This window comes from Colius striatus, chromosome 18 (assembly GCF_028858725.1).
Source record: "Colius striatus isolate bColStr4 chromosome 18, bColStr4.1.hap1, whole genome shotgun sequence".
Classification (NCBI taxonomy): Eukaryota; Metazoa; Chordata; class Aves; order Coliiformes; family Coliidae; genus Colius; species Colius striatus.
The window spans coordinates 12,209,408-12,231,649 of NC_084776.1; the positions used below are offsets into that span (position 1 = coordinate 12,209,408).

A 22,242-nucleotide genomic window follows, 5' to 3' on the forward strand; every position below is an offset into this window, starting at 1 on the left:
TCGTTGCTTCGCAGGGCAGTGAACGGCTTTGATCAAGGTCCCGGCGGCCTGGGAGCCTCCCGCCCATCCTCTGCGCCCGGGATGCTGCCCCTGAGCGTATGAGCCCGCGCCGGGGTCGTGTTCGGACTTGCGGATGCTTTTCTCAGCCCGCCACGAGAAGAAGCTGCTCCGTCCCGTCCCGCCCCGTCCCGCCCCGTCCCGTCCCGCCCCGTCCCGCCCCGTCCCGCCCCGCCCCGTCCCGTCCCGCCCCGTCCCGCCCCGTCCCGCCGCCGCAGCACGACCCGGGACCCCGCGCCCAGCGCCCCTCCCGCCGCCCGGCACCGCTCCGGACCCGGCCCGGGACACGCCGGAGCTGGGCTCACCTTCGCGTTCTCTCTCCTGGCGTGGCTCTGGCGGGACACAGACGCTGCCCGCTCCCTGCTCGGCAGCGGCTGCAGCTCTGGGGCTCAGTTCGGGCCGCTGCCGCGCTCGCTGTGGCCGCTGCGGCCAGTCGGGCCGGGCGGAGGAGCAGAGCCCTGCACGGCCCCGTCCCAGCAGCTGAGGCCGTTCCCCCCCGCGCAGCGCCGGGCTCAGCCGCTGCCGCTCCCTCCCGGGGCCGGTGCCACGGACCCGCTCAGCCCCCTCCCCGGATCCTGCCCCCCCGACACAACCATCGTCCGAGCTCTGTAATATACGGCTGGGTTCTACAGCATCACCTCCGGGCTTCTGTGAGAGTGTTGGGCGCCTGTGTTCCCGTGTGGGGCTTTGAAGCAGCATGTTTGTGCGATTTCTCTGTCCGTGTGCCTCAGAGTCGGTGCATTCCTGCAGCGAGCCTGCAGCGCTGGACGGCTGTGTCTGTCGGGTTGATTTCCAAGCGCTGAGAATAGCCCTTGGCCCCAGCAGAAGGGAGGTGGGAGCCCCCTTCCCCCCACCTCCAGCCCCCTCCGCCGTCAGGGCTTGTCGGTCCTTCCCCTTGTGCGTCCTCTGCTGCATTTGACTGTTTACATTTGTTTTCCTGTATATAGGTTTGTAAACATAACGATCTTTGCCTCAGATCTTTGTACATAACTTGGGCTTTGGAGCTTTATTTATTCGGAGTCTCTCCGGCATGTTTCCATAGGCCAGTGTAAGGACCAGCCCAGGGACACAGCGGGCCGAGACACAACAGGGGAGAGGAATCTTCCAACAATAAAGGTCTTTTAACGTGGAATCGCTGGATTTTGACAAGCCGTGGCCGTGGCTGTTTTGCTGCGCAGCCCCCGGCCCTTCGCCTTCGTGCTGTGGGGGAGCGGGGCCGCAGCCCCACGGCCGGCCACAGCCCGTGTGCCGAGCCCCGGCGCTGGCCACGAGCCCCCCGATGGCTTTTCCCTCCGCAGAGCCGCGGGGCCAGGCCCGGGGGTGTCACCGGGGCGCTCCCGGCCCTGTGCCCGCTCCCCACCGCCCGACACCGGGGCTGAGCAGCCCCTGGCCGCTGCTGGGTCCCGCAGCCCCGGCCCTGCAGTAGCTGCCCTGGCTCCCGCTGCCCCCCCTGCACCCCCCGCCGCTGCTCCGGGCTCCTGCTGGACACCCCCAGCTCTGGGCTCCTGCTGGACACCCCCGGCTCCGGGCTCCTGCTGGACACCCCCAGCTCTGGGCTCCTGCTGGACACCCCCGGCTCCGGGCTCCTACTGGGCACCCCCAGCTCCGGGCTCCTGCTGAACCCCCCCGGCTCCGGGCTCCTGCTGAACCCCCCCGGCTCCGGGCTCCTGCTGGGCACCCCCAGCTCGGGGCTCCTGATGGACACCCCCCAGCTCCGGGCTCCAGCTAAACCCCCCCCGGCTCCGGGCTCCCCCCGTCCTTCCCCAAGGCCGGGAACGCCGCAGCCCCCGCCGCGAGCAGCTCCCTGTGTGCGGAGCTGCCATCGCCCTCAGCACTGTGCCCCTGCCTTAAAAGCTGCCAGGTCAGAGGCAGCCGCGGCCCCTGCAGGGCCAGGGCTGGGCTGCGGCGTGGCGGTGCCTGAGGGAGGGAAAGGCCCCTCAGCCACCCCTGTGCCCATCCCAGCAGGAGCAGCCCCAGCACCCTCGGAGGAGGCAGTTGAGGACAAGAGGCCCAGGGGCGTTGAGGACAGTTCCTGGGCACTGACACGGTCCCACTGCAGAGCCCACCGTGGGCAGCTGGAGCCAAACCTCCCCGGTGAGGGTGACGGCAGCTCCCACCACTCATTTCCCAGCCTCTGGGGGCCTAAGAGCCGTGGCTGAGCCTGCCCCACTCATCCTCCTCTCACCTCTCTAGGAAGGTGCAGATCCCTCCTGGGCCCTGCTTTCTGTGCAGACACAGCCACCCCCCTTCCCCCAGCAGTGCTGGGGTGAGCTCAGCCCCACAGCCCCCCGAGCAGAGCCCATGGCCACACAGGACGCTCAGCGCAGGACGAGGAGCAGCCCCTGCTCCCGTGCTGCAGGAGCTCAAGGCCAAAAAGCTCAGCCCTGAGGTGCTGTGTGCAGGTCAAAATAAAAAGGATCCAAGACCCCAAACGTTAAGCAAAGAAAAGAGGAAGAAGGGAAGAGGCAGGTTCCAGTCATATTGGCGTTTATTAGGGTCTAAGCCAGCCTCGGGAGACGGCTCTTCCGGAAGGAATCAGAGCAGGCGGCCGCAGCTATCATGAATAAATTTATTGTCTTACAAAAATCATTGTCTAGAAATATGGGTATACAAGAAAACAAGATATTTTTGCAGTCAGATGCCTGGTGGTCAACAGCCAGTTTTGATTAAAAATACCCAAACACACACACACACACACACAACAAAAACCTTTGCGACAGATGTTAAAGCTTTGAACCCAAAAAAACCCCAAAACAACAACAAAAAAGGGGAGGCTCCATGTTTGTTTCTGAGCAGGAGGCAGAGAGAGGGTCCTAATTAACACTGATTCCTTGTCACTACTATCAATACCACTGGGACTAGAGAGGTCCATGATATGAAGCACAGTTCAAAATGAATACATTAACTCATTGTTATATAGGCAAATCATATACGTGACATTGTCTTAGTACTGTAGTGTCTAAGGCACTTTCTGTAATGTCAGTTTCCAGCTATTGAAACAACAACAACAACAACGACAACAAAAGAAAGAACACACTAACTACTCGCTGTAATACTGCTCCGGAGGAGAAACAGAACCAGGGGCGACACAGAAGGATCCGACATCCACCGGCGTGTGGCAGGAGCAGCCCCAGCCCCTGGCAGCGGGGCCGTTGTGTCTGTGTGCTGGGGCTTCTGCTTTGCAGGGGGTGAGGCTGAGCCTCTGCACAGGGGCTGCTCAGGGGGGCTGCTGGGGTTTGCCTGAAGGCTGAGGGATGAGGTGAGTGCTGAGAAGTGAGATAGCAGGTGACAAATGGACTGGCTCATCCCTGCCCTTCCCTCCAGGTCTGGCTCATCCCTGCCCTTCCCTCCACGCTTCCCAAGGCCTTGTTTTGTCTTTTTCTTTCTTTTTTTTCACAGTTCACTCGCTGATTGTGTGTGATCACAATGAGGAGAAAGGAAAGAGAGAGAGAGGAGAGAGAGAGGTGGGGTTTGGTGGTGGGTGAGCCCCTGGGGGGGGGGGTTGGGGGTTGCCAGGGGCTGCCTGGAGGGCTGGAAGGATGGTGTCTGTACAACCAAGCATGCATAGTCATGACAAGGGGCCCCTTCCCGACCACCCACCCTCTGGGAATGGAGTTTGTATCAATAAAAAAACCCAACAACCAACTAAAACCAACCCCAAAGTTTCATCCTTCACATGATGCTTTATAAAATGGCTTTAGAATGAGGATCTGGAGAACAGATGCGCTGCACAGAGACGATCCCAGGTTGTTACTCTATGGTAAAAAACAAGCTGTTGTACCTCTGGGGGAAGCAGGGGGAGGCTGGAGAAGCCTTAAGACATGGTTTGACCTACAAGGAGCAGCCTTGCGGTGCGCCGACGTCCGTAAGGCAGGTTCAGGGCCACAAGGCATTGGGTGGTCAGGAGCGTCTCCCCGCGCGGTCCCGGGGCCGTGGGCTGAGGTCTGTGCATGCAGGCGCCCGCGGCTCTACTCGCAGGGGGGCGGCTGCGCCTCGTTCACGTCGCCGCCTTTGCTCTCCGTGTCGTCATCCGACAGCTCCAGCGAGGCCCCTTCGATGTGCAGCTGCCGCCTGCCCGAGCGGCTCGAGGAGAAGGTGATGGGTCCCCCCCTCCTGCAGGGGCAGTGACAGGGGGGCTGTGAGAGTCTGGGCCAGCCCTGACCCACCTCCCCCCCTCAGCCCTGGGTCACCCACAGAGAGAGATTCACAACTGGCATCTTGAGCTCTTCTCTCCAGTGACAAATGACAGAACAGAAGGAAACGGGCTCAAGTTGCCCCAGGGGAGGTTGAAGCTGGAGCTGAGGCAGAACTGTTTCCCTGAGAGGGGTGTGAGCCCCTGTGCCAGGCTGCCCAGGGAGCTGGGGGAGTCCCAGCCCTGGAGGGATCCCAAAGCCGTGGAGCTGAGGTGCTGAGGGTGTGGGTCAGTGCTGGGCTGGGCAGGGTGAGGGCAGGGCTGGGACTGCAGCAGCTTCAGGGGCTTTTCCAACCAGAATCATTCCATCCTATCCTATCCTATCCTATCCTATCCTATCCTATCCTATCCTATCCTATCCTACCCTATCCCCCCATCTCAGACCAAGGAGACACACTGTGCTCCATCACACCTTGCTGCTCCTGCTCAGTGTACAGCAGCACCTCCGGTCCCCAAGCCCCAAGTCACTGGCAGTGCCATCTCTGCAGAGGCGCCGAGCACCAGCCTGATGGGGATCAACAGCCACCAACTGCTCCAAAGTGCCCCCTGCTCTACTCTCCATCCCCCCCTGCCCCTCTCTGCCTCTCCAGGGGGTTTTCCCCCAAGCAGCCTCCCTGCTGCCTGCTCCCATCTGTGCTCGACACAGGGCTTGGCCTCAGAGAGCCGCTCAAGGGAGATGCTTAAACACTCACCCCAGGCTGGGATCAGTTCCCAGCCCCAGGGACACACACCTGAGCCACCTCCTGTCACCTTCACCTCTGCTGAGGGCCAGGGGTCAGTGTGGCCTTGGCAGTGCTGGGGAACAGTTGGACTCGATGGGTTTAAAGGGCTTTTGCAGCCCAAAGGCTTCTGTGACCGGGATCAGCCAACTCAGCGGCAGCTCCCAGCAGGCTCCAGCCCATGCCCCAGCTCTGCTCCTGCAGCTGGCTGCTCCCCATGCACACCCAGAGAGGTGTGTGGGCACCAGGCCTGGCAGGGCCCTGCCCCCTGCAGCACTCACCTTAGCCTGTTTTTCAGGGTGCTGACCTCCCGGCTCAGGCCCTCGTTGGCCTCTGTGGCATCGTCCAGCTCGCGCTGAAGCTTACGGCGGGAGGCGTTTGCCCGGGTGGCCTCTTCCTCAGCCTCCTCCAGCTGCCGTTTGAGCTGCTTCATCCTGGCATTTGCCTTTTCCATCTGAAACACAAACCCAGGAGCTTAGGATCCAACCAGGACAGGGCTCAGTCAACACCCTGTCCCTCCTGACCACCCTGGCTGGGAGGAACCAGCGGCCACTGCAGACTCCAGCCTGGGCTCCTGGAAATGCTGCAGAGCTCCTGGCCCTGGGAGGCCAGAGCAGCCCTTGGGAGGCCAGAGAAGCTCCTGGGAGGCCAGAGCAGCCCCTGGGAGATCAGAGCAGCCCCTGGGAGGCCAGAGCAGCTCCTGGGAGATCAGAGCAGCCCCTGGGAGGCCAGAGCAACCCCTGGGAGGCCAGAGCAGCTCCTGGGAGGCCAGAGCAGCCCCTGGGAGGCCAGAGCAACCTCTGGTTGATAAGACCAGCCACCGGTTGATGAGAGCAGCCCCTGGGAGGCCAGAGCAGCCCCTGGGGCTCTGGAAGGCCAGGATGTACAACAGACCATCCCACCAAAGTCAACACAGGAGGGTCTGACTGCTGGGAACCACTCCAGTGGTTTAGTCAAGAGAGATACTCTTAGATCTTCTCATTCAAGTGCTTCTCAAGAAGCCCTTTCTACCCAAAGCAAGGTTTTATTGGCCCTTCCAGAAAAGCAGCCTCCAAAAGCCAAGGCCTGGACTCACTTGCTCCTTGTACTGGTCTGCATGGCGCCGCTCATCCTCCACCTGCATGAACACCTCCTTCAATTTCTTCTCCGTGCGACGGACCAGCTTGTTGGCAGCTGCTCTTTCCCTGCAACATCCCAAAGCCATTGTTTGTCCCAATGCTTGACAGCAGGGAACAGCAGATGTGGCCTTCCACAAACACTGTGGCCTCGTGGTGTAAAGGATGCTGAGAAACCCCTAATAACATCCCCCACCATCCCCAGCCCCACACTGACCTGGGGGATGAGCTGAAGCACAAGCCTCAGCCCTGGAGCAGCCCCAATCCCAGTGATGCCAGCACAGAGGGAGAAAAGGAGCCCCTTCACCATGAGGCTGAAAGGAGCAGCTTCACAGTCACTGCCAACCACTAACATGGTCCTCCCACAGAAGCAGTGGTGCAAAAAGAAGGGAGGTGCTGCTGAGACAGCTCAGCTTCAGATTCTGGGAGAAGCTGGCTAAAAAACCACATTCATAGGATCACAGGGTCCCAGGATGGTGAGAGAGGTCCTGCAGAGCTCATCCAGCCCCAGCCCCTGCTACAGCAGGTTCCCTCCATCAGGGGCACAGCAACGTGTCCAGCTGGGGTTGGAAACCTCCTGAGAAGGAGCCTCCACACCCTCCCTGGGCAGCCTGGGCCAGAGCTCCCTCACCTCAGCACCAAAGGACTTTCTCCTCTGTGCCACTGGAGCTTTGTGTGCTCCAGCCTGTGCCTGTGACCCCTTGTCCTGGCACTGGCCACCACACAACAAACACTGGCCCCATCCTCTACACACCCACGCTAAGTGTTGATAAGGGCCCCTCTCAGCCTTCTCCAGGCTGAACAGCCCCAGGTCTCACAGCTTTTCCTCCTCACACACATGTTCCATCCCTCAGCATCTTGGTGTCCCTGCACTGGCCTCTCTGCAGCAGTTCCCTGTCCCTCTGGAGCTGAGGAGCCCAGAACTGGCCACAGGACTCCAGATGAGGCCTCAGCAGGGCAGAGTAAAGGGGGAGGAGAGCTCTTGGCCTTCTTGACTCATGGTTCTTTGCTGCCCACCAGCACTGCCAGGTCTCTCTCCTGGAGCTGCTCTCCAGCAGGTAATCCCCAGCCTGTCCTGGTGCAGGGGGGTTGTTCCTCCCCAGCTGCAGAACTCTGCTCTTGGCCTTGGTGAACCTCGGGAGGTTTCTCTCTGCCCAACTCTCCAGCTGATCCAGATCTTGCTGAATGGCAGCACAGCCTCTAGTGAATTTGCCCCTCATCCCAGTTTGGTGCCACTAGTGTGTCATTTGATGTCATTTGGAGGACCAAGATGGCAAGAACAGACAGAGCTCTCACTGCAGAAACACTTCTGCAGAGCAAAGGATTCATCTGAACTAACTGAAGCTGCTCAAGTAACAACTAAACTGCCCAGCTTGTTTCCTCCAACCCAAGTGACCAGCTGTCTCAAGAGGATGATGTTCCATCTTGTCTCAGCATCTCGGGGCTCCTGGGATTAGCAGCCAGTCAATAGCCACATTCAGGAGTTTCAGTTATGGAGCAAACAGACTGTGAAGCTTTGCAGCCCAGTTACTTTACAGCTGCCCTGTTTGAGTGTGGCTCCTGAGTAGGCTTCCAGGTGCCAAACCCTCATGTTGTGCTGTGAGCTGCCACCTCAGTCTAACAAAGACTCAAGGCACAGAGGTCTCAGACATTCACCCATCAGAGCAAACACAGGCAAACTGATTTCCCCCTGCCCCTCCTTACTTGGCTTCCTGCTCCAGCTGTTCCTCTAGCTGCACAATCTTGGCTTCTAGAGTAGAAATTGTTGCCTTGAACTTGGATTTCACAGATCCCTCCAGCTCCTGCAGCTTGGCTTTCAGCTCCTTGTTCTGCCTCTCCAGCTGCTGCCGTGCGTTCTCACTCTTCTGGGCAGCGCTGCGCTCGCCGACCAGCTCTGAGTTGAGGGTGTCAACCTTGCAGAGAGGAACAGCAGAGCAGTTGGTGACATTCAGAGAAACACTCTGAGACCCAAGTTGCCCCTGCAGAGGACTCACCTGCAGCGTGGTCTTGCGGAAGCGCTCGTTGAGCAGCTCCATGTTGCTCTGCTCCTCCTCCAGCTCCTCCTCCAGCTGCGCAATCCGCGCCTCCAGCCGCCGCTTCTCGTCCAGCAGTGCCGACCTGTGAGGGAGGCTTGGAATCAGGGCACCATGGGCTGGTGGGGTGGGAAGGGCCCTGCAGAGCTCATCCAGCCCCAGCCCCTGTTAAAGCAGGTTCTCTCCATCAGGGGCACAGCAACGTGTCCAGCTGGGGTTGGAAACCTCCTGAGCAGGAGCCTCCACACCCTCCCTGGGCAGCCTGGGCCAGGGCTCCCTCACCTCAGCTCCAAAGGACTTGCTCCTCCTGTGCCATTGGAGCTGCCTGTGCTCCAGCCTGTGCCTGTTACCCCTTGTCACCACACAACAAACACTGGCCCCATCCTCTTGCCATCCCCTTTTTAAACAAATGAGATCCCCTCTCAGGCTTCTCTTCCCCAGGCTGAGCAGCCCCAGAGCCCTGCAGCCTTTCCTCCTCACACACATGTTCCATCCCCTGATCATCTTGGTGTCCCTGCACTGGCCTCTCTGCAGCACTTCCCTGTCCCTCTGGAGCTGGGGAGCCCAGAACTGGACATAGGACTCCAGTAGTGTGGTCAAGACACACTGAGATTCAATACAGAGCTACCAGCTGACTGTGAACTGTCAGGAGAAGCTGCTGTGTCACCACTTCTCACAACAAGGGAGTTTTATCATGAAGGCTGGTCTAGTGCAGAATTTGTGAGGGTATCACCAAGAGCTACAGCTGCTGGGGCCTGGAGCTCTCCAGGTGCAGGATTTGGGCAGCTGAGGACTCACTTTCCTGAAGCACTGTTTGCAATCTCATCAGCCAGCTCATCCCTCTCCTGCTCAGCGTGCCGACGGGCTCTCTCAGACGCTGCAAACTCCTAGGGAGGGTTTAGCAAAAGATCCATTAGCTCAAAGCTTCTGCAAACAATGTCACCTTCTAAGAACTGCTGGGGGATGCTGGGAAGTGTGAAATCCCTGGGGTCTTTTCATGGATAAGCAGAAGAACAGCTGTAGCAGCTAGTAGGACACATCATCTTTGTATCTCCCCTCCTGACTGCTACGTGACTGTAATGGAATTACTTCTCCCCATCCCCAAGGTGTTCCTTGCACAGAGTTAAGGGAGATAAAAACCATCTGTGAAGATCAGTAACATTCAAGCCCTGAGCAGCAGAAAACTATTGTGTCACAAACTCTTAACACACAGGCAGTATAATGCAGACACTAAAGGTTCTTACAGAGTACAAAGCATGAATGAAAAGTACAGCACATGCAGGCCTCAGCAGAGGGCTATGAACAGCCCTGGGTCAGTAAAACTCTGCTAGGTGACAGAATCACAGAGTAGTTTTGGCTGTAAAAGCCCTTTAAGCTCATTAAGTCCCAGCCCTCCCCTCACCCTGCCAAGCCCACCAGTAACCCATGGCCCTCAGCACCTCAGCTCCAGGGCTGGGGACGCCCTCACCTCTCTGAGCAGTTGGCACAGTGTTTAAACCCTCCAGCACTGGCTGAGGGCAACTGAATGTGCTGCAAGTGCAAGGCTGATGGGTTTGAAGTCCATAGAATGAGATGTTGCAGCTCTAGTGAGTCTCAGGTCACCTCTGAGACTGACAGAACAGTGAGGGCTGGGCCAGGGCTCCAGCCCCAGGCACGGGACAGGATGGGACTCGGTGCCAGGAGTGACAGGCTCTCCTGGGTTTCTGGCAGTGACACTCTGCACTGCACCTTTCAGACTCTCAAAGCACCTTGCAAATTTTAGTGAGGCCTCATGTGCTGAAGCAGTGGTGAAGCTTTCATTTCTCTGCCTGGGTTGTTGAAGCCCAGACCCCTGCCATGGTCCCACAGAGCTGTAAGCAGCTCACTGGGACAGGGGGAAGAGAATATCCTCCTGGCTCCCACCTCTCCATTCAACTCACCAGGCTGCTCTGTACTTTAACTCTCTGGTGTTCACCTTATCCTAGCAAGAAAAACAAATTCAGTGGATCTCCATCTCACCTCTTGGAGCTGGAGTATTTCTGCTTCCAGACCTTTGAGCTTCTTTTCACTCTCTTTGGACTGTGCAAAGATCTCATCTCTGGATGCACGAGCTTCTTCCAGCTCCCGCTGGTAGTCTTTCATCTGAGCCTGCAGTGGGAATGCAGAGGAAAGAGCAAAACATACTGCATGAGGACAATGGCAAGATTTATTAGCAGCTCTGAAGCATTTTGGCCCTCCAGAGGTAAGACCTTCCTCCCAAAGTGGCTTCTTTGCACTTCAGTGCATTTTCTGTTCTTATTTGAACAGTGAAGCTGCATTTCCTCATCTTTCCATCACTCAGTTCATGTCAGAAACAGCACATCTGTGTTGGTTTGGGGTGAAAAGGTTTGGAGGGGGAGGAGCTTTGTGAGAAGCTGTGAGAAGCTTCCCCTGAGAGTCAATGCCAGACAGCTCCAAGATTTGGGTTTTATTTCTCATTACCCTTTTCTGTGTTGTCTAGTAACAGATTTCCCCAAGTCACGACTGTTTTGTCCTTGACAGACAAAACTCCAGTAAAGAGCTGCCCAGACACATTGGTCATGAAACTTATGGAGAGGTGAAGCTCTTGACTTGTAAAAAACTTACTGACATTGACTCAAACCCTCAAACTTACACAAGTAGACAAGGTCAGACTGACATCAAATAACCATGAGCAGCAACGTGCCCTCGTGGGCAAGAAGCCAATGGCAGCCTGGGATGCTTCAAGGAGAGTGTGGGCAGCAGGTCAAGGGAGGTTCTTCTCCCCCTCTGCTCTGCCCTGGTGAGGCCTCATCTGGAGTCCTGTGTCCAGTTCTGGGCTCCTCAGCTCCAAAGGGACAGGGAACTGCTGCAGAGAGGCCAGTGCAGGGACACCAAGATGATCAGGGGACTGGAGCATCTTCCTTCTGAGGAAAGGCTGTGGGAACTGGGGCTGTTCAGTCTGGAGAAGAGGAGACTGAGGGGAGATCTTATTAACATTTATAAATATCTAAAGGGTGGGTGTCAGGAGGTTGGGGCAGCACTTTTTTCTATAGTAGCCAGCAACAGGACAAGGGGTGATGGGATGAAGCTGGAACACAAAAAGTTCCACTTAAACATAAGAAAAACCTATTTCCCTGTTCAGGTGAGGGAGCCCTGGCACAGGCTGCCCAGGGAGGGTGTGGAGGCTCCTTCCTTGGAGGGCTTCAAGCCCCACCTGGACACGTTCCTGTGTGACCTGATCTAGGTGACCCTGCTCCTGCAGTGGGGTTGGACTGGATGAGCTCTAAAAGTCCCTTCCAACCCCACCATGCTGTGATTCTACGATTCTATGTGGGGGCCAATCCAAACCACTTCCTGGCAAAAGGATGAGAGTTGTCCCGACCAGGTGGGCAGTTCAGGCCAAATGCTCTCTGGCCTGTGTCAGAACAGCTCAAGTGGGGCTCCTTCTGCCTTCCAATATTGAATGAAAAGCAAGAGCCTTGGCAGTGTCCCAGGAGGGGAAGCAGCTGGGTGGAAGAGCTGTGCCTACCTGGAGCTTCCGGAGCTGTTTGATGGCTTCATCCCGAGCCTTGTTTGCAGCTTCTATCTGACCTTCCAGGTCTTTCAGATCCATTTCCATCTTCTTCTTGGCTGCCACAGCCAGGGCTCTCTGCTTGCGCTCGTCTTCCAGCTCTGCCTCCAGCTCCCTCACCTGTGAAGCCAAAAGATCCAACAGGCTCAGCTCCAGGAACAGAACCCCAACAGCCCTGTCAGTGAGCCCAGACTTCTGCAGAGCAGAATCAGCATCATTCAGTGGGAAAAAGGCTACAGAATGCAAACTATATGGGAAGACACTGCAGATGGCCAGAACCAACCTGCAAACTGGAAGCAGAGATGTCTGAGCTGACAAGGAGGGATACAAAGACATCTGTTCAGCTTCTGGCACACACACCCACCCACCTTTAGGTGGCAACTCTGGGGCAGATGTCACTAACGCTGATTGCACCACTAAGGTGAAAATAAGAAGTAGAATCATCCCAATTTCTCAGGAAAACCAATGAAATCATTGCCTTGGCAACAGCTGTGCTGCCAGCATTTATACACCAACAGCCTTCTGGGTTGAAGTATCTGAGCAGCAAGGCAACATGAACTGAGCCAGGCTCATGCACAAATAAACCTGAGCCACAAATGCCACAGGTTATCGAGGTGAAAGAAGAAATTGTTTTGAAGCCAGGCTCCCTGCTCATGCTAGGGCAAGAGCTCCTGTCACTGCAGGCTAACAGCACTTGGGCATTGCAGTGACCTTCAGAAGCCCTTCAGGCCATGTTTATTTCTCAAGTCTCCATACTGGTGATTCCTAGGAATGGTATCTCTTTGCTTTCTTGGGATAAACCTTTGAAATGTTGTGTGTTTTTTCCTCCAAGCTCAGTGTTAATTTAGAACCACCTTCTCTTACAAGCATGACATCTTCAAGGCATTTTTTTGAGTCCCTTCTGGTCTGCTTTGTGTTACCAGAAGCCTCAAGTCTGGCCAATCTGGAATCTTTGCCATGATTTTCATTTAGAAAGTGTTTCCTTAATTACAGTCTCTCAGCATCTATAGATTTGTTCCTGTACATCAAATAGGATGGGACTGAAACTCCAAATCATACACCCCAGTCCTTGAAATACATCCACACAGCAAAGCTAAACCTCTGCTTGCTCATGGAGGGTTTTTAGAGGACCAGCAGTAGCAGATCAGCATTAACAGTGGCCAGTCCTCAGCATAATCTCTTCTGCTGCTTGTAAAGATCCAGGCCTGGGATTTCTAAAGGATGGGATCTGTATGCAAAGAGGTTTATTTTTCTGGTAGGAAATTACCACTGAAGCCCCAGAGCATTGGCAAAAGCTCCTCCCACCCTCCTGGCTCTGAAGGGCAGTGAAGCAGACACACCTGTTTAACCAGCATCCTCTTTTTCTCTTCATTCTGTTCATCTCTGGCTTGCAGATCTCTCTCAAACTGGGCTTTCATAGCTTGCATGTTCACCTCCAAACGAAGCTTAGCATCTTCTGTGGCCTGCAGCTCATCCTCCAGTTCCTCAAGCTGCGTCCTCATCTCTTCAACTTGTTGCTCTAAAGCTCTCTTCGACTTCTCCAGTTCATGGACCTAAAATGCAAAGGTTGATGAGACCCTTGACATCAGCAGTTACTGACAGCAGAATAAGACATTGTAAGAACTCAGTAGGGTCCATTTTGTGAGGCTTGAGTGGAATAATACACCAGAAGAGGCAGAGCAGCACCTCCTGGTCTGTGTTACAGACTCCAACAAACAGCTCTGCAGGTGACTGATGGGAAGAGTGATGTCCCACAAGGACAAGCTCTCCCACCTCACACAGGTGCCATCAGGCAGTTGGCCAGCAACCTCCATGTCTTCACATCTCTCCAAAGACCACCCCCATACTCTGAGTATTCATTCCTCCAAAATCTGGGGCTACAGATCAGCTGCAACAAGTTCTATCCTCGTGCCAAATCTACTTCTCCAGCCAGGGACTTCTCCTTGGGCTGTTCCCTGAGCAGTGTACAGCGACACAGGGTGTGGGGATGTACTTACATTTTTGCCCACATCATCTTTAGAGCTCATCAGATCTTCCATATCTGCACGGAGCTGTTTGTTCTGCCTTTCAAATTCTTCCTTAGCTTCCAGGGCTTCTTCCAAAGCCCGAGCCAGAGACAGAGCTTTGGTTTCCTTCTCCCTTGCTTCTGCTTCAGCACGATCCCTTTCCTCTGCGTATCTGGCAGAAATGTTCTTTTCCTCTGCCAGCATCTGAACATAAGAAAGAATTAATCCATCCCATTGAGTTCTACAGTCAGGTCATTCCCACCTCAGGTGCTTTAGTGAATGAAGTGGTCAATGCTGCAGGTTTCATTGGCTTTCAGAATCTTGATCAAAGTGCCAGAAAGGAGCTACAGCTACTCTGGGATGTGAAGAGGAAAGCAAGCTAGGATCAAAGTGAAATCAGTTGTATGTTATTGGACTCTTTCAGTCTTCACACCCTTCACATCAGGTCTGTCTGGAGGGATCACACTAATACCCTCAAGTTTGTGTTCCACTACAGTTTCCTTTTTTGTATATAAAGAGTTTATTACTCGATCTAACAAGACCCAAAGCCAGCACTCAGCTCACTGAAATGGTGACAAGTTGCTCTTAGCAAAAGCCAAGCTGCTCACAGAAGATTTATCAATAACCCCAGCCCTCGAGTCAGCCCCTTCTGTACACACAGCTCATTTATGCAGGAATGACAACAAGAGGCCAGTTAAAAGCCAAAGAAAGCAGCAAGGTGACAGGAAACCCAACTACCTGATCAAACTTCTTCTGTTTTTTCTCCAAGTTAGAAACAATCTGGCGCTGGTGATCCAGATCCACCATCAGATCATCCAGCTCCTGCTGCAGGCGGTTCTTTGTCTTCTCCAGTTTGTCATAAGCCATTGCCTTCTCCTCCAGGCGTTGGCTTAAGGACTCCATGTCCTTCAATAACTTCTTCTTATTCTCCTCCAAGCCTTCAATAGTTCCCAAGTCATCATCTACCTTCTTCTTAGCTTCAGCCAACTGAGATTTAATAAAAGAAGATTAGGTTTCTTAGAGCATCATGAGAAGGAAAGAAAGGCATCAGGACCAAGTGACTAAACCAGAACTAGGTGTAATTGCAACTCAGAAATGGTGAGCTACCAGGATACTAAACAGGGGCAAGTCCTGTCCATTGCAGCTATTGTATCTTGTTATTGCAATGGAGAAACACCACAGGAGATGCTATTGCTGGTGTAACATGTCTGCAAATTCTATGACAGCTTTCTGAGAGCCTTGGGACACCAATTCATCTGGCCTGGGAGGGGTCAGCCTTACAGAATTCTTGCCATTTACAACTCACCTGGGACTGCAAGGCAAGCATCTGTTTCTCCAAGTTCTTCCTGGCCTCTTCTTCCTCTTCCTGCTGCTCTTGTAGGTTGTTCTTCTCCTCTTCCAGCTGCCTAATCCTACTGCTCAGGTTGAGTTTCTGTCGGGTTTCCTCCTGAAGCAGCTCCTGTTACACAAACAGGGATATTCAACGTTCAGTTCGGGTCATGGTGTGTTAGCTGTGGCCTGGAGGCTACACCCCCCCAGGACTGTGTACAGACATTCAGGTTTGATTCCTTTCCTCACAGCACTTTTCTGAAGACATCTCCCATTTGAGTTTGCAAACAACCACCCCCCAGCCCCCTTCCCATCCTGCTCCTCACAGACCTCTCCAATTGTCATCAGCATCATGCAAGAGGTCACTGTTAGGATTTTTATACAGAGGAGAAAGGGAGTACATTTAAGTGATGAATACATAAAGATGCATTCTTTAACTCAAACTCAAACACTGTCGGTTTGAACTTAAGCAGCAAGAGCTTAAGGTGTCAGTAAAAGACAGGGTAACATCCTTCCTTCCCTTCAGATACCCCAAGGATCTCATTTACAGTAACATTCTACTTTGAAAGGGGCTTTTGTTTGTTACTTCTTATCTCCCACAGAGACTAAGATATAAAAGAGAAACTGAAAGGCTACAGTCTGTCAAGGAGTGAATCTTAGATAATGAAAAATCAGCTGCACATGTAGCTGAGCAATCATTACACATCCCTGGACTACAATAGGAGCTACAGCTCCTACCCAGGGGTCTTTCCAAACTATGAATGAAAATGTGTTTTGTGTTATGCAGTTTGCATTTCAAGGAGGAACAAAGCCTCAGAGCAGAGCTGAAGCTTCACTGCACACACACCTGTGTATCCTGAAGCTGAGATTCCAAACTGGCTGCATCCTTGGCAAACTTGATGCTTTTCTTCTCTGCTTCCTCCAGGAGACTTGAGACATTGTCCAACTCGTTCTGCAAAGCAAACAGTCTAAACCTAACAGCAAGTAGCTGCCCCACAGCAAAGCCCCACATCCCACTGGGAGCTGCAAGCTCAGAAGACAAAACCTCTACAGGCTCCAGGCATGGCAAGACAACAACAGGTCCCAACAGAGAGATACAACAAGTTAAACTATTGAAGGTTGGCTGGAAACTTCAAGTTGGATGTCAGTCTTGAGCTTCAGTGGTATAACAGAACAAGAGTTAAGCAGGCTCTTTAGCAGAGCACATCATTCCAGTATCTGCATTCATTCTTAAATGCTATTTTAAACTATAAGACCACATATGGGACCATTAGTTCAGGGATCATCAGGGTGGCAGCTGGATTTAAAGCATCACTGTAAGAGAAAAGCCTACTGCCAGGTGCCAAACTCGTGCTATTTTAGTCTATGCTACTTTTATATGCAGTAAGACTGCCTGAAAGCTTCATCTGATAAGAAAAGAACTGGGCCATTCCCTTTTTGAAGTACTTCAGTTTGATTTACCTAAAGCACTCGCCCTGATTCCATCCTGCCTGTTCTCTCCATTTCCCAGAAATGTGGGCCTTTACTTGTGAGCCTTCTCTGCCAAGCTCTCATCTTTGCAGCACAAAAGGAAACCTGTGGCCACCATCAATCAGTACATTTTTTGCTCACACCTACGAATGAGCTCAGCCCAAGCTGCTCAGTTCCACATCCAAGCCAAGAGGCTGCAGCAGCCAGCTGTCAGCAGCAAAGCCTCCTACACCATTTGGTGTCCAGGATGAGAAACCACGTACTTAGAAGCCACTGTAATTCTCACATAGCCCAAAAAGCTCAGAATTGATAGCATGGTGGTCCAGTTATCTCTACCTGAGGCACATCATCTCTTTAAGGCCCCACAAGTACGACAGTGTGTGACTAAAGCTACTGCCCCTATCAGCTACAAGCCCAGTTCCCAGAGCTAGCTGCACCTTCCAAAGTCATCTCCCCTGGCCATTTCTGCATATGGCTTGTAGGTTTTTGCCTATTTTTCAGCAGCTTTGGACTTCCATGCAGCCTTACCTGCAGCTTGTTAGCTTTCTCTGCCAGCTCCACCCTTAGCCTTTCACCTTCTGTGACCTTGGCAGTCAGCTCTTGTACTTGAGCATCGAGCTTCTTCCTCTTATGTTCAGACTCTGCCTTGACCTGCTGCAGCACCTTCACTTCACAGGCCAACTCCTTGTTGTCAGACTCTAGGCCTTGCTTGTTTTTTTCAAGATTTGCTTTGAACTAGGAAAGAGAAAAAGGGAAAAGTGAATAAAGGTTTTCTGCTAAAAAGGATTCACTCCAGCAAATCAAGTTTACAGGTTCAAAGATGTAACAGGTTTAACATGCTGCTGTGCAGCTTTCTGTCTCTGCTGGCCAGAGACCAAGTCAATGCAAGTTATTCCTCTGTCAGATAGCCCAGGTAACAGTAAGGACTAGAAGATACTTGTATGAATCCAACAAGATCTGGGATGTCAGTGCTGTAAAATGACTGAGTAGCACAGTAAGAGGGAAGGAATGTGCCCATTAACAGATCAGCATGGCTCATCTCACAGAAATAAAAGGAAAGATATCAGCTGAAGCTGCCCTGATTTTAGTAGGCATAGCAGCCTGGAAGGGCACAACAAAGCACTTTTCACCACTGCACTGACATTTGTCAAAACCCTTGGTAAAAAAAGTAATCACTGGCATAAAGGATGTTCAGGTGTCACTCTTACCCTATCACCAGAGCTGACATCATCTCATCACAGGACCTTGGTTTAAGATTGCAGTGTTTTTCTATCTTTTAATGCTTTTACTGGGAACATTTAATGAATAAGGAGCAGAAGACCTGCCTAAGACCTTCAGGTGAATAAACTGTGATTTGCACCATCTTCATCTACCTTTCTCAGTTTAAAAAACTAAAGAAGCTTGTGAAGTGTTCCCCATGCAAAACTATCACTACAGTATATGAACTGTCCAGACACACACCTGTGAATGACCAAAGCTACCACTTCAGTTCATTACTGGGGAGTGCTGACATTCCTGTTACCTTACTGGAAAGCAATCTGCAGCTCACTCATGCAGACAGCTGCTTTTCACCACCTAAGAAGGGTGCCTGCTGGAGAATTCCTACAGCAGGCCACCTACTGCATGGTTTATCTCTAGATGTGCCATTTCCAAAGGTTAAACTTTTCAGACAGATGCCAAGACTATCTTAACAGTGGCAATACACTGAAAACCAGCAGGATGTGTTTCACTTGGTTGCAGTTGGTATGCAGCAGCAGAGCTCTGTGGATGTCAGTGGAAGGGACCACAACACTTATGGTAATTAAGGTAATGGGGTGACCTGCTGGGGTGAGCAGCTCTGCAGAGAGACCTGGGAGTGCTGGTTAAACTAACCATGAGCAGCAATGTGCCTTTGTGGCCAAGAAAGCCAATGGCATCCTAGGAGCATCAAGAAGAGTGTGTCTAGCTGCTCAAGGAGGTTCTACTCCCCCTCTGCTCTGCCCTGCCCTGCTGAGGCCTCATCTGGAGTCCTGTGTCCAGTTCTGGGCTCCCCAGCTCCAGAGGGACAGGGAACTGCTGCAGAGAGGCCAGTGCAGGGACACCAAGATGATCAGGGGATCTTCCTTATGACAAAAGGCTGCAGGACCTGGGGCTGTTTAGTCTGGAGAAGGCTGATAGGGGCCCTCATTAATAGTTACAACTATCTCACTGGTGGGTGTCAGGAGGTTGGGACATCCCTCTTTTCTATAGTAGATAGTAACAGGACAAGGGGTGATGGGACGAAGCTGGAATACAAACACTTCCATTGAAACATAAGGACAAACTGTGTCAGTGTTTGAGTGAGGGAGCCCTGGCACAGGCTGCCCAGGGAGGGTGTGGAGGCTCCTTCCTTGGAGGGCTTCAAGACCCACCTGGACACGTTCCTGTGTGACCTGATCTAGGTGGGACCTGCTTCTGCAGGGAGATTAGAGTGGATGATCTCAGAAGGACCCTTCCAACCCAACCACTCTGTGATTCAGTAATTACAAAAAGTCCCAAAGCAGAAAAGTGTATTTCTGCAATTGTCTTCTCACCCTTTTGGCCTGTTCAAGCTGTTCAGAGAGCTCTTCCAGGGCAGTAGCATGCCTCTGCCTGATCTCCTGGATCTGTGCTTCATGGTTTTTGGTTTCCTCTTCAATTGCTTTCTTCAGTTCAGCCACCTCCTGCTCACGCTTTGTCCTAGAGGAAGCACCAAGGGCCAATCAAATCACAAGTTTATCAACTTTGTAAGCTAAAGATGAATTTATTGGCACCTTCTTACAGACATGTGATCCTACCTCAGCTCTTGCTGTGCTGCAGTGGTATCCAAAGTATCTTCCAGTTCAGTCTTTAAAGCCTCCAACTCTTCACTTAAGTCTCTTTTCTGTTTTTCTGCCTTGTTGCGTGATGCCTTCTCAGATTCCAGATCCTCCTGGAGCTCTGCAATCTGAGCCTGCAACTCTCTTATCACTTTCAGTGCATTGTTTTTTTGAACTGCTTCTTCATCACCTCTGTTAAAGAGAGGCACAACACTCAGTGCTACCTCACAGCTTCAGATCTAGTCTCATAGTGCTTTAGTTTCATTTAAAACATGCACATAAATGATAACTTTTCCACCAGAATAACATAGACCTTGTAAAACTTCACAGACAGAAAACCACTACTGTTACTGTAATGAATCTGACAAGCACAGTGCCCCAGGTGCTACAGATGCACTACCAGAATGATCAAGCTTTCAAGATTCCATTCCAGTCCTGTGCATCTCAACACAAGGTGCAAAAATACAGGTGTTTAGTTTTTATTATGTGACTGCAAGACTGCCACATGAGGCCACAAATTGCTGTTCTCTCTAATCACTGAAAGTACTCCATGTGTTCTGGTTTAGCCAGGAGCAGCTTTTGCTTGGTACCAGGGGGAGTGGGTTTCAGGGAAGACCCAGTAAAGAGATTTTGGGCTCTCCCCCGGCTCCTGGGCTCACCCCCACCTCCGGCCCGGCTGGGCCAACCTGCCGCCTCTGCCAGCACTGTTTAGGGGCTGGGAATGTGAAGTGCTGGCAGGAGCTGTAGGAGTGACACAAGATGGAGGTGACCATGTGGACCCACAGGCAGAGCAGGAGGAAGGAAGGAGGAGCAGCAGAGCAGAGACCCCTCTGCAAGCCGTGGTGAGAACGCAGCTGTGCCCCTGCAAGCCATGCAGGGCCATGGCAGGGCTGAGAGCCACCAGCAGCTCCGTGTGAGTGAGCCCGGCCGGGCGAGGGACTGTGTGAGGAGAGGGGCCATGGCCCAGGCCGTGCTGGAGAGCCGCAGAGCAGCCCCACACGAGAGGCAGAGACGAGCTGCAGCCTTTGGGCTCAGTGCGCGTGGGAGCCCCGGGCAGGGCTGTGTGTGAGTGTGAGGCACCCCACGGGCTTGCAGGGAGGGTGGGTGCGGAGTCACCTGTCCTGAGGAGGGACAAACAGCCGAAACTATGGGGAACAGGCTGACTGAAACCCCCACTGCCCCCCAAACCGGGAAGAGGGGAGGGCTGGCAAGAAGGTGTTGTGAAAAAGGCTGGTGGGACTCTTGGTTGTTGTATTACTCTGTGTTGTTTTATCTTGGTTATGTTTTGGGTTCTGGGGGTATGTTTTAGTTGATGTTGCATTAAATTAGTTTCTGTTTTCTTCCCCAAGAAGGCCTGCTCTGTTTTGTCCTGAACCTTCAGCAGCAATTAAGCTCTCCCTGCCCTTGGGCAATTCTCAGCCTCTTGGGTGCTCGAGGCTAATGGTGGTCTTTGTTCCCTCATGGGCCTAAACCACACACCATGTCAGGAGGCTCACTGAGGATTACATGTTTTATCCCTCCTGACGCTGATCTCTGGGAGCACAAGAAAGCTTCCAGAGCCCAAACACTTTTTGGTGAAATCTCTTTTGGGTTTTTTGCAGGTTTTCAGAGCAAGGATGCTGATAAAACACTGAATTGCTTTGGTTGCCATGTCTAATGTACAGCACAGCTGTCTGGAGATGCTCTAGCACAAATATGACAACATTCCTAGCTCTGGTGTCTTTGCAGCCAGCTGTAATTCTGTCTGGGAAAGCAGCTTTCTACCACACCTCTGTAGCCATAAACAACACTGTGCTCTGACCTAGCAAGAGCAGCCTGAAGTTCTTCCTCTTTCTTGGCCAGCTGGATCTTCAGTTCTTCAATCTGGGCTTGCAGCTCAGCTATTTGGTCCTGGAGGTCTGTTGTTTCACCATCAAGTTTTCTTTTAGCCTTTTCCAGTTCTTGCCGGGTCTTCTCCTCCTTTTTCAAGCGCTCTAAGGAAGTAAAGAATTGCATTTACATCAATTGTTTCACTCTTGTCATCTCCAGAAGGTTTGGGGGCAGGGCCACAGGGTGGCAGCAAGGGTAGGAAGTTTAATTTCTGCTGTGTCTGCAGCTGGAAGGCTGACTGAGAAATGAAACAGCAAAGTGGAGCTGTGTGGTTTAGAGAGAGAAGAAAAAAGGATTTAGAAGAAAAAGTCAGTGACTGGTGATAAAAATGAAAGGAAAAATCAGGAGTGGGATGTAAGAGTTTGAGCTGCTAGGTCAGGTAACCACAGTCAGGTTCAAAAATGAAGATCAACTACAGGCTGGAAAAAATGATGCTTGGGTAGTTTTGGAGAACTGGGCTAAACTCCTAAAGGTCTGCTGCAAAACAGAACAGCTTAAAGCACTCTTGGATAAATCAGCTTTTAAAATGTCTGTGCCACTAACTCACATCCCATTGATATTTAGCAAGACTCTACAACTCTGACAGCTGCCAGGGATTACTCCTGTAGCTCAGGTACTCCTGCCCTAAGGCACTGCTTGGTGAAAACCACCCAGTTATCAGTGCCCCAGCAATAAAACATGGAGTTGATCTGCCTGTTGTCTGATTAAGATCGTTTCTGGTTGCATTGTTTCCAGGTAGCTAATGAGCAGGTATGTCATACAGTGGAGTCACAGGAAGGTTTTGCTCAGCACAGCATTACCACAACTCTAAATACATCAGCATACAAGTATGTCATCAGAAGCACTCTGTGGCTTTCCAGGGTAGAGATTTCTCTCATCCTCTGCCTGTTACTAGAACATCATCTTCCACATGGAAAAGGAGCCATGTTCAAGAATCACCTCTTAGAGCCATCCAGGGCTGTTTTAGATTGTCTGGGAAACCCCAGGTAACACTGCTTTTCTCCAAATAGTTCTTCATTCCAAAGCATAGCACTTTTCCCTCTGTTTTTACCTTATATTCCTGGTGACTAAAAGTTACAACAGTGT

At 52.6% G+C, this 22,242-nt stretch overlaps 2 protein-coding genes across 7 annotated transcripts in view; one reads left to right on the top strand and one right to left on the bottom strand.

Moving 5' to 3' along the window:
* The window catches only part of NDEL1 (nudE neurodevelopment protein 1 like 1), a 28,090-nt gene extending 24,588 nt beyond the window's left edge, over positions 1-3,502 (top strand). For 3 of the 6 annotated variants that reach the window (XM_062010700.1, XM_062010699.1, XM_062010698.1), the window contains one exon: positions 15-1,189. In XM_062010700.1, coding sequence (XP_061866684.1) covers positions 15-102 — 88 coding nt within the window. In that variant the 3' untranslated portion in view covers positions 103-1,189. Of the gene's footprint in view, positions 1-14; positions 1,190-3,040 lie in introns of those variants that run through there. The other 3 variants (XM_062010694.1, XM_062010697.1, XM_062010696.1) reach the window with 3 other exon arrangements.
* Positions 2,613-22,242, bottom strand: part of MYH10 (myosin heavy chain 10) — a 109,373-nt gene continuing 89,743 nt past the window's right edge. Inside the window, exons 25-41 of the mRNA XM_062010693.1 lie at positions 21,089-21,260; positions 19,267-19,479; positions 19,024-19,168; positions 17,000-17,206; positions 15,849-15,953; positions 14,979-15,131; positions 14,411-14,659; positions 13,664-13,876; positions 13,007-13,219; positions 11,625-11,786; positions 10,115-10,243; positions 8,915-9,003; positions 8,078-8,201; positions 7,788-7,996; positions 6,044-6,152; positions 5,250-5,422; positions 2,613-4,170 (exon numbers count right to left, since the gene is read on the bottom strand). Coding sequence (XP_061866677.1) covers positions 4,026-4,170; positions 5,250-5,422; positions 6,044-6,152; positions 7,788-7,996; positions 8,078-8,201; positions 8,915-9,003; positions 10,115-10,243; positions 11,625-11,786; positions 13,007-13,219; positions 13,664-13,876; positions 14,411-14,659; positions 14,979-15,131; positions 15,849-15,953; positions 17,000-17,206; positions 19,024-19,168; positions 19,267-19,479; positions 21,089-21,260 — 2,810 coding nt within the window. The 3' untranslated portion in view covers positions 2,613-4,025. The remainder of the gene's footprint in view (positions 4,171-5,249; positions 5,423-6,043; positions 6,153-7,787; positions 7,997-8,077; positions 8,202-8,914; positions 9,004-10,114; positions 10,244-11,624; positions 11,787-13,006; positions 13,220-13,663; positions 13,877-14,410; positions 14,660-14,978; positions 15,132-15,848; positions 15,954-16,999; positions 17,207-19,023; positions 19,169-19,266; positions 19,480-21,088; positions 21,261-22,242) is intronic.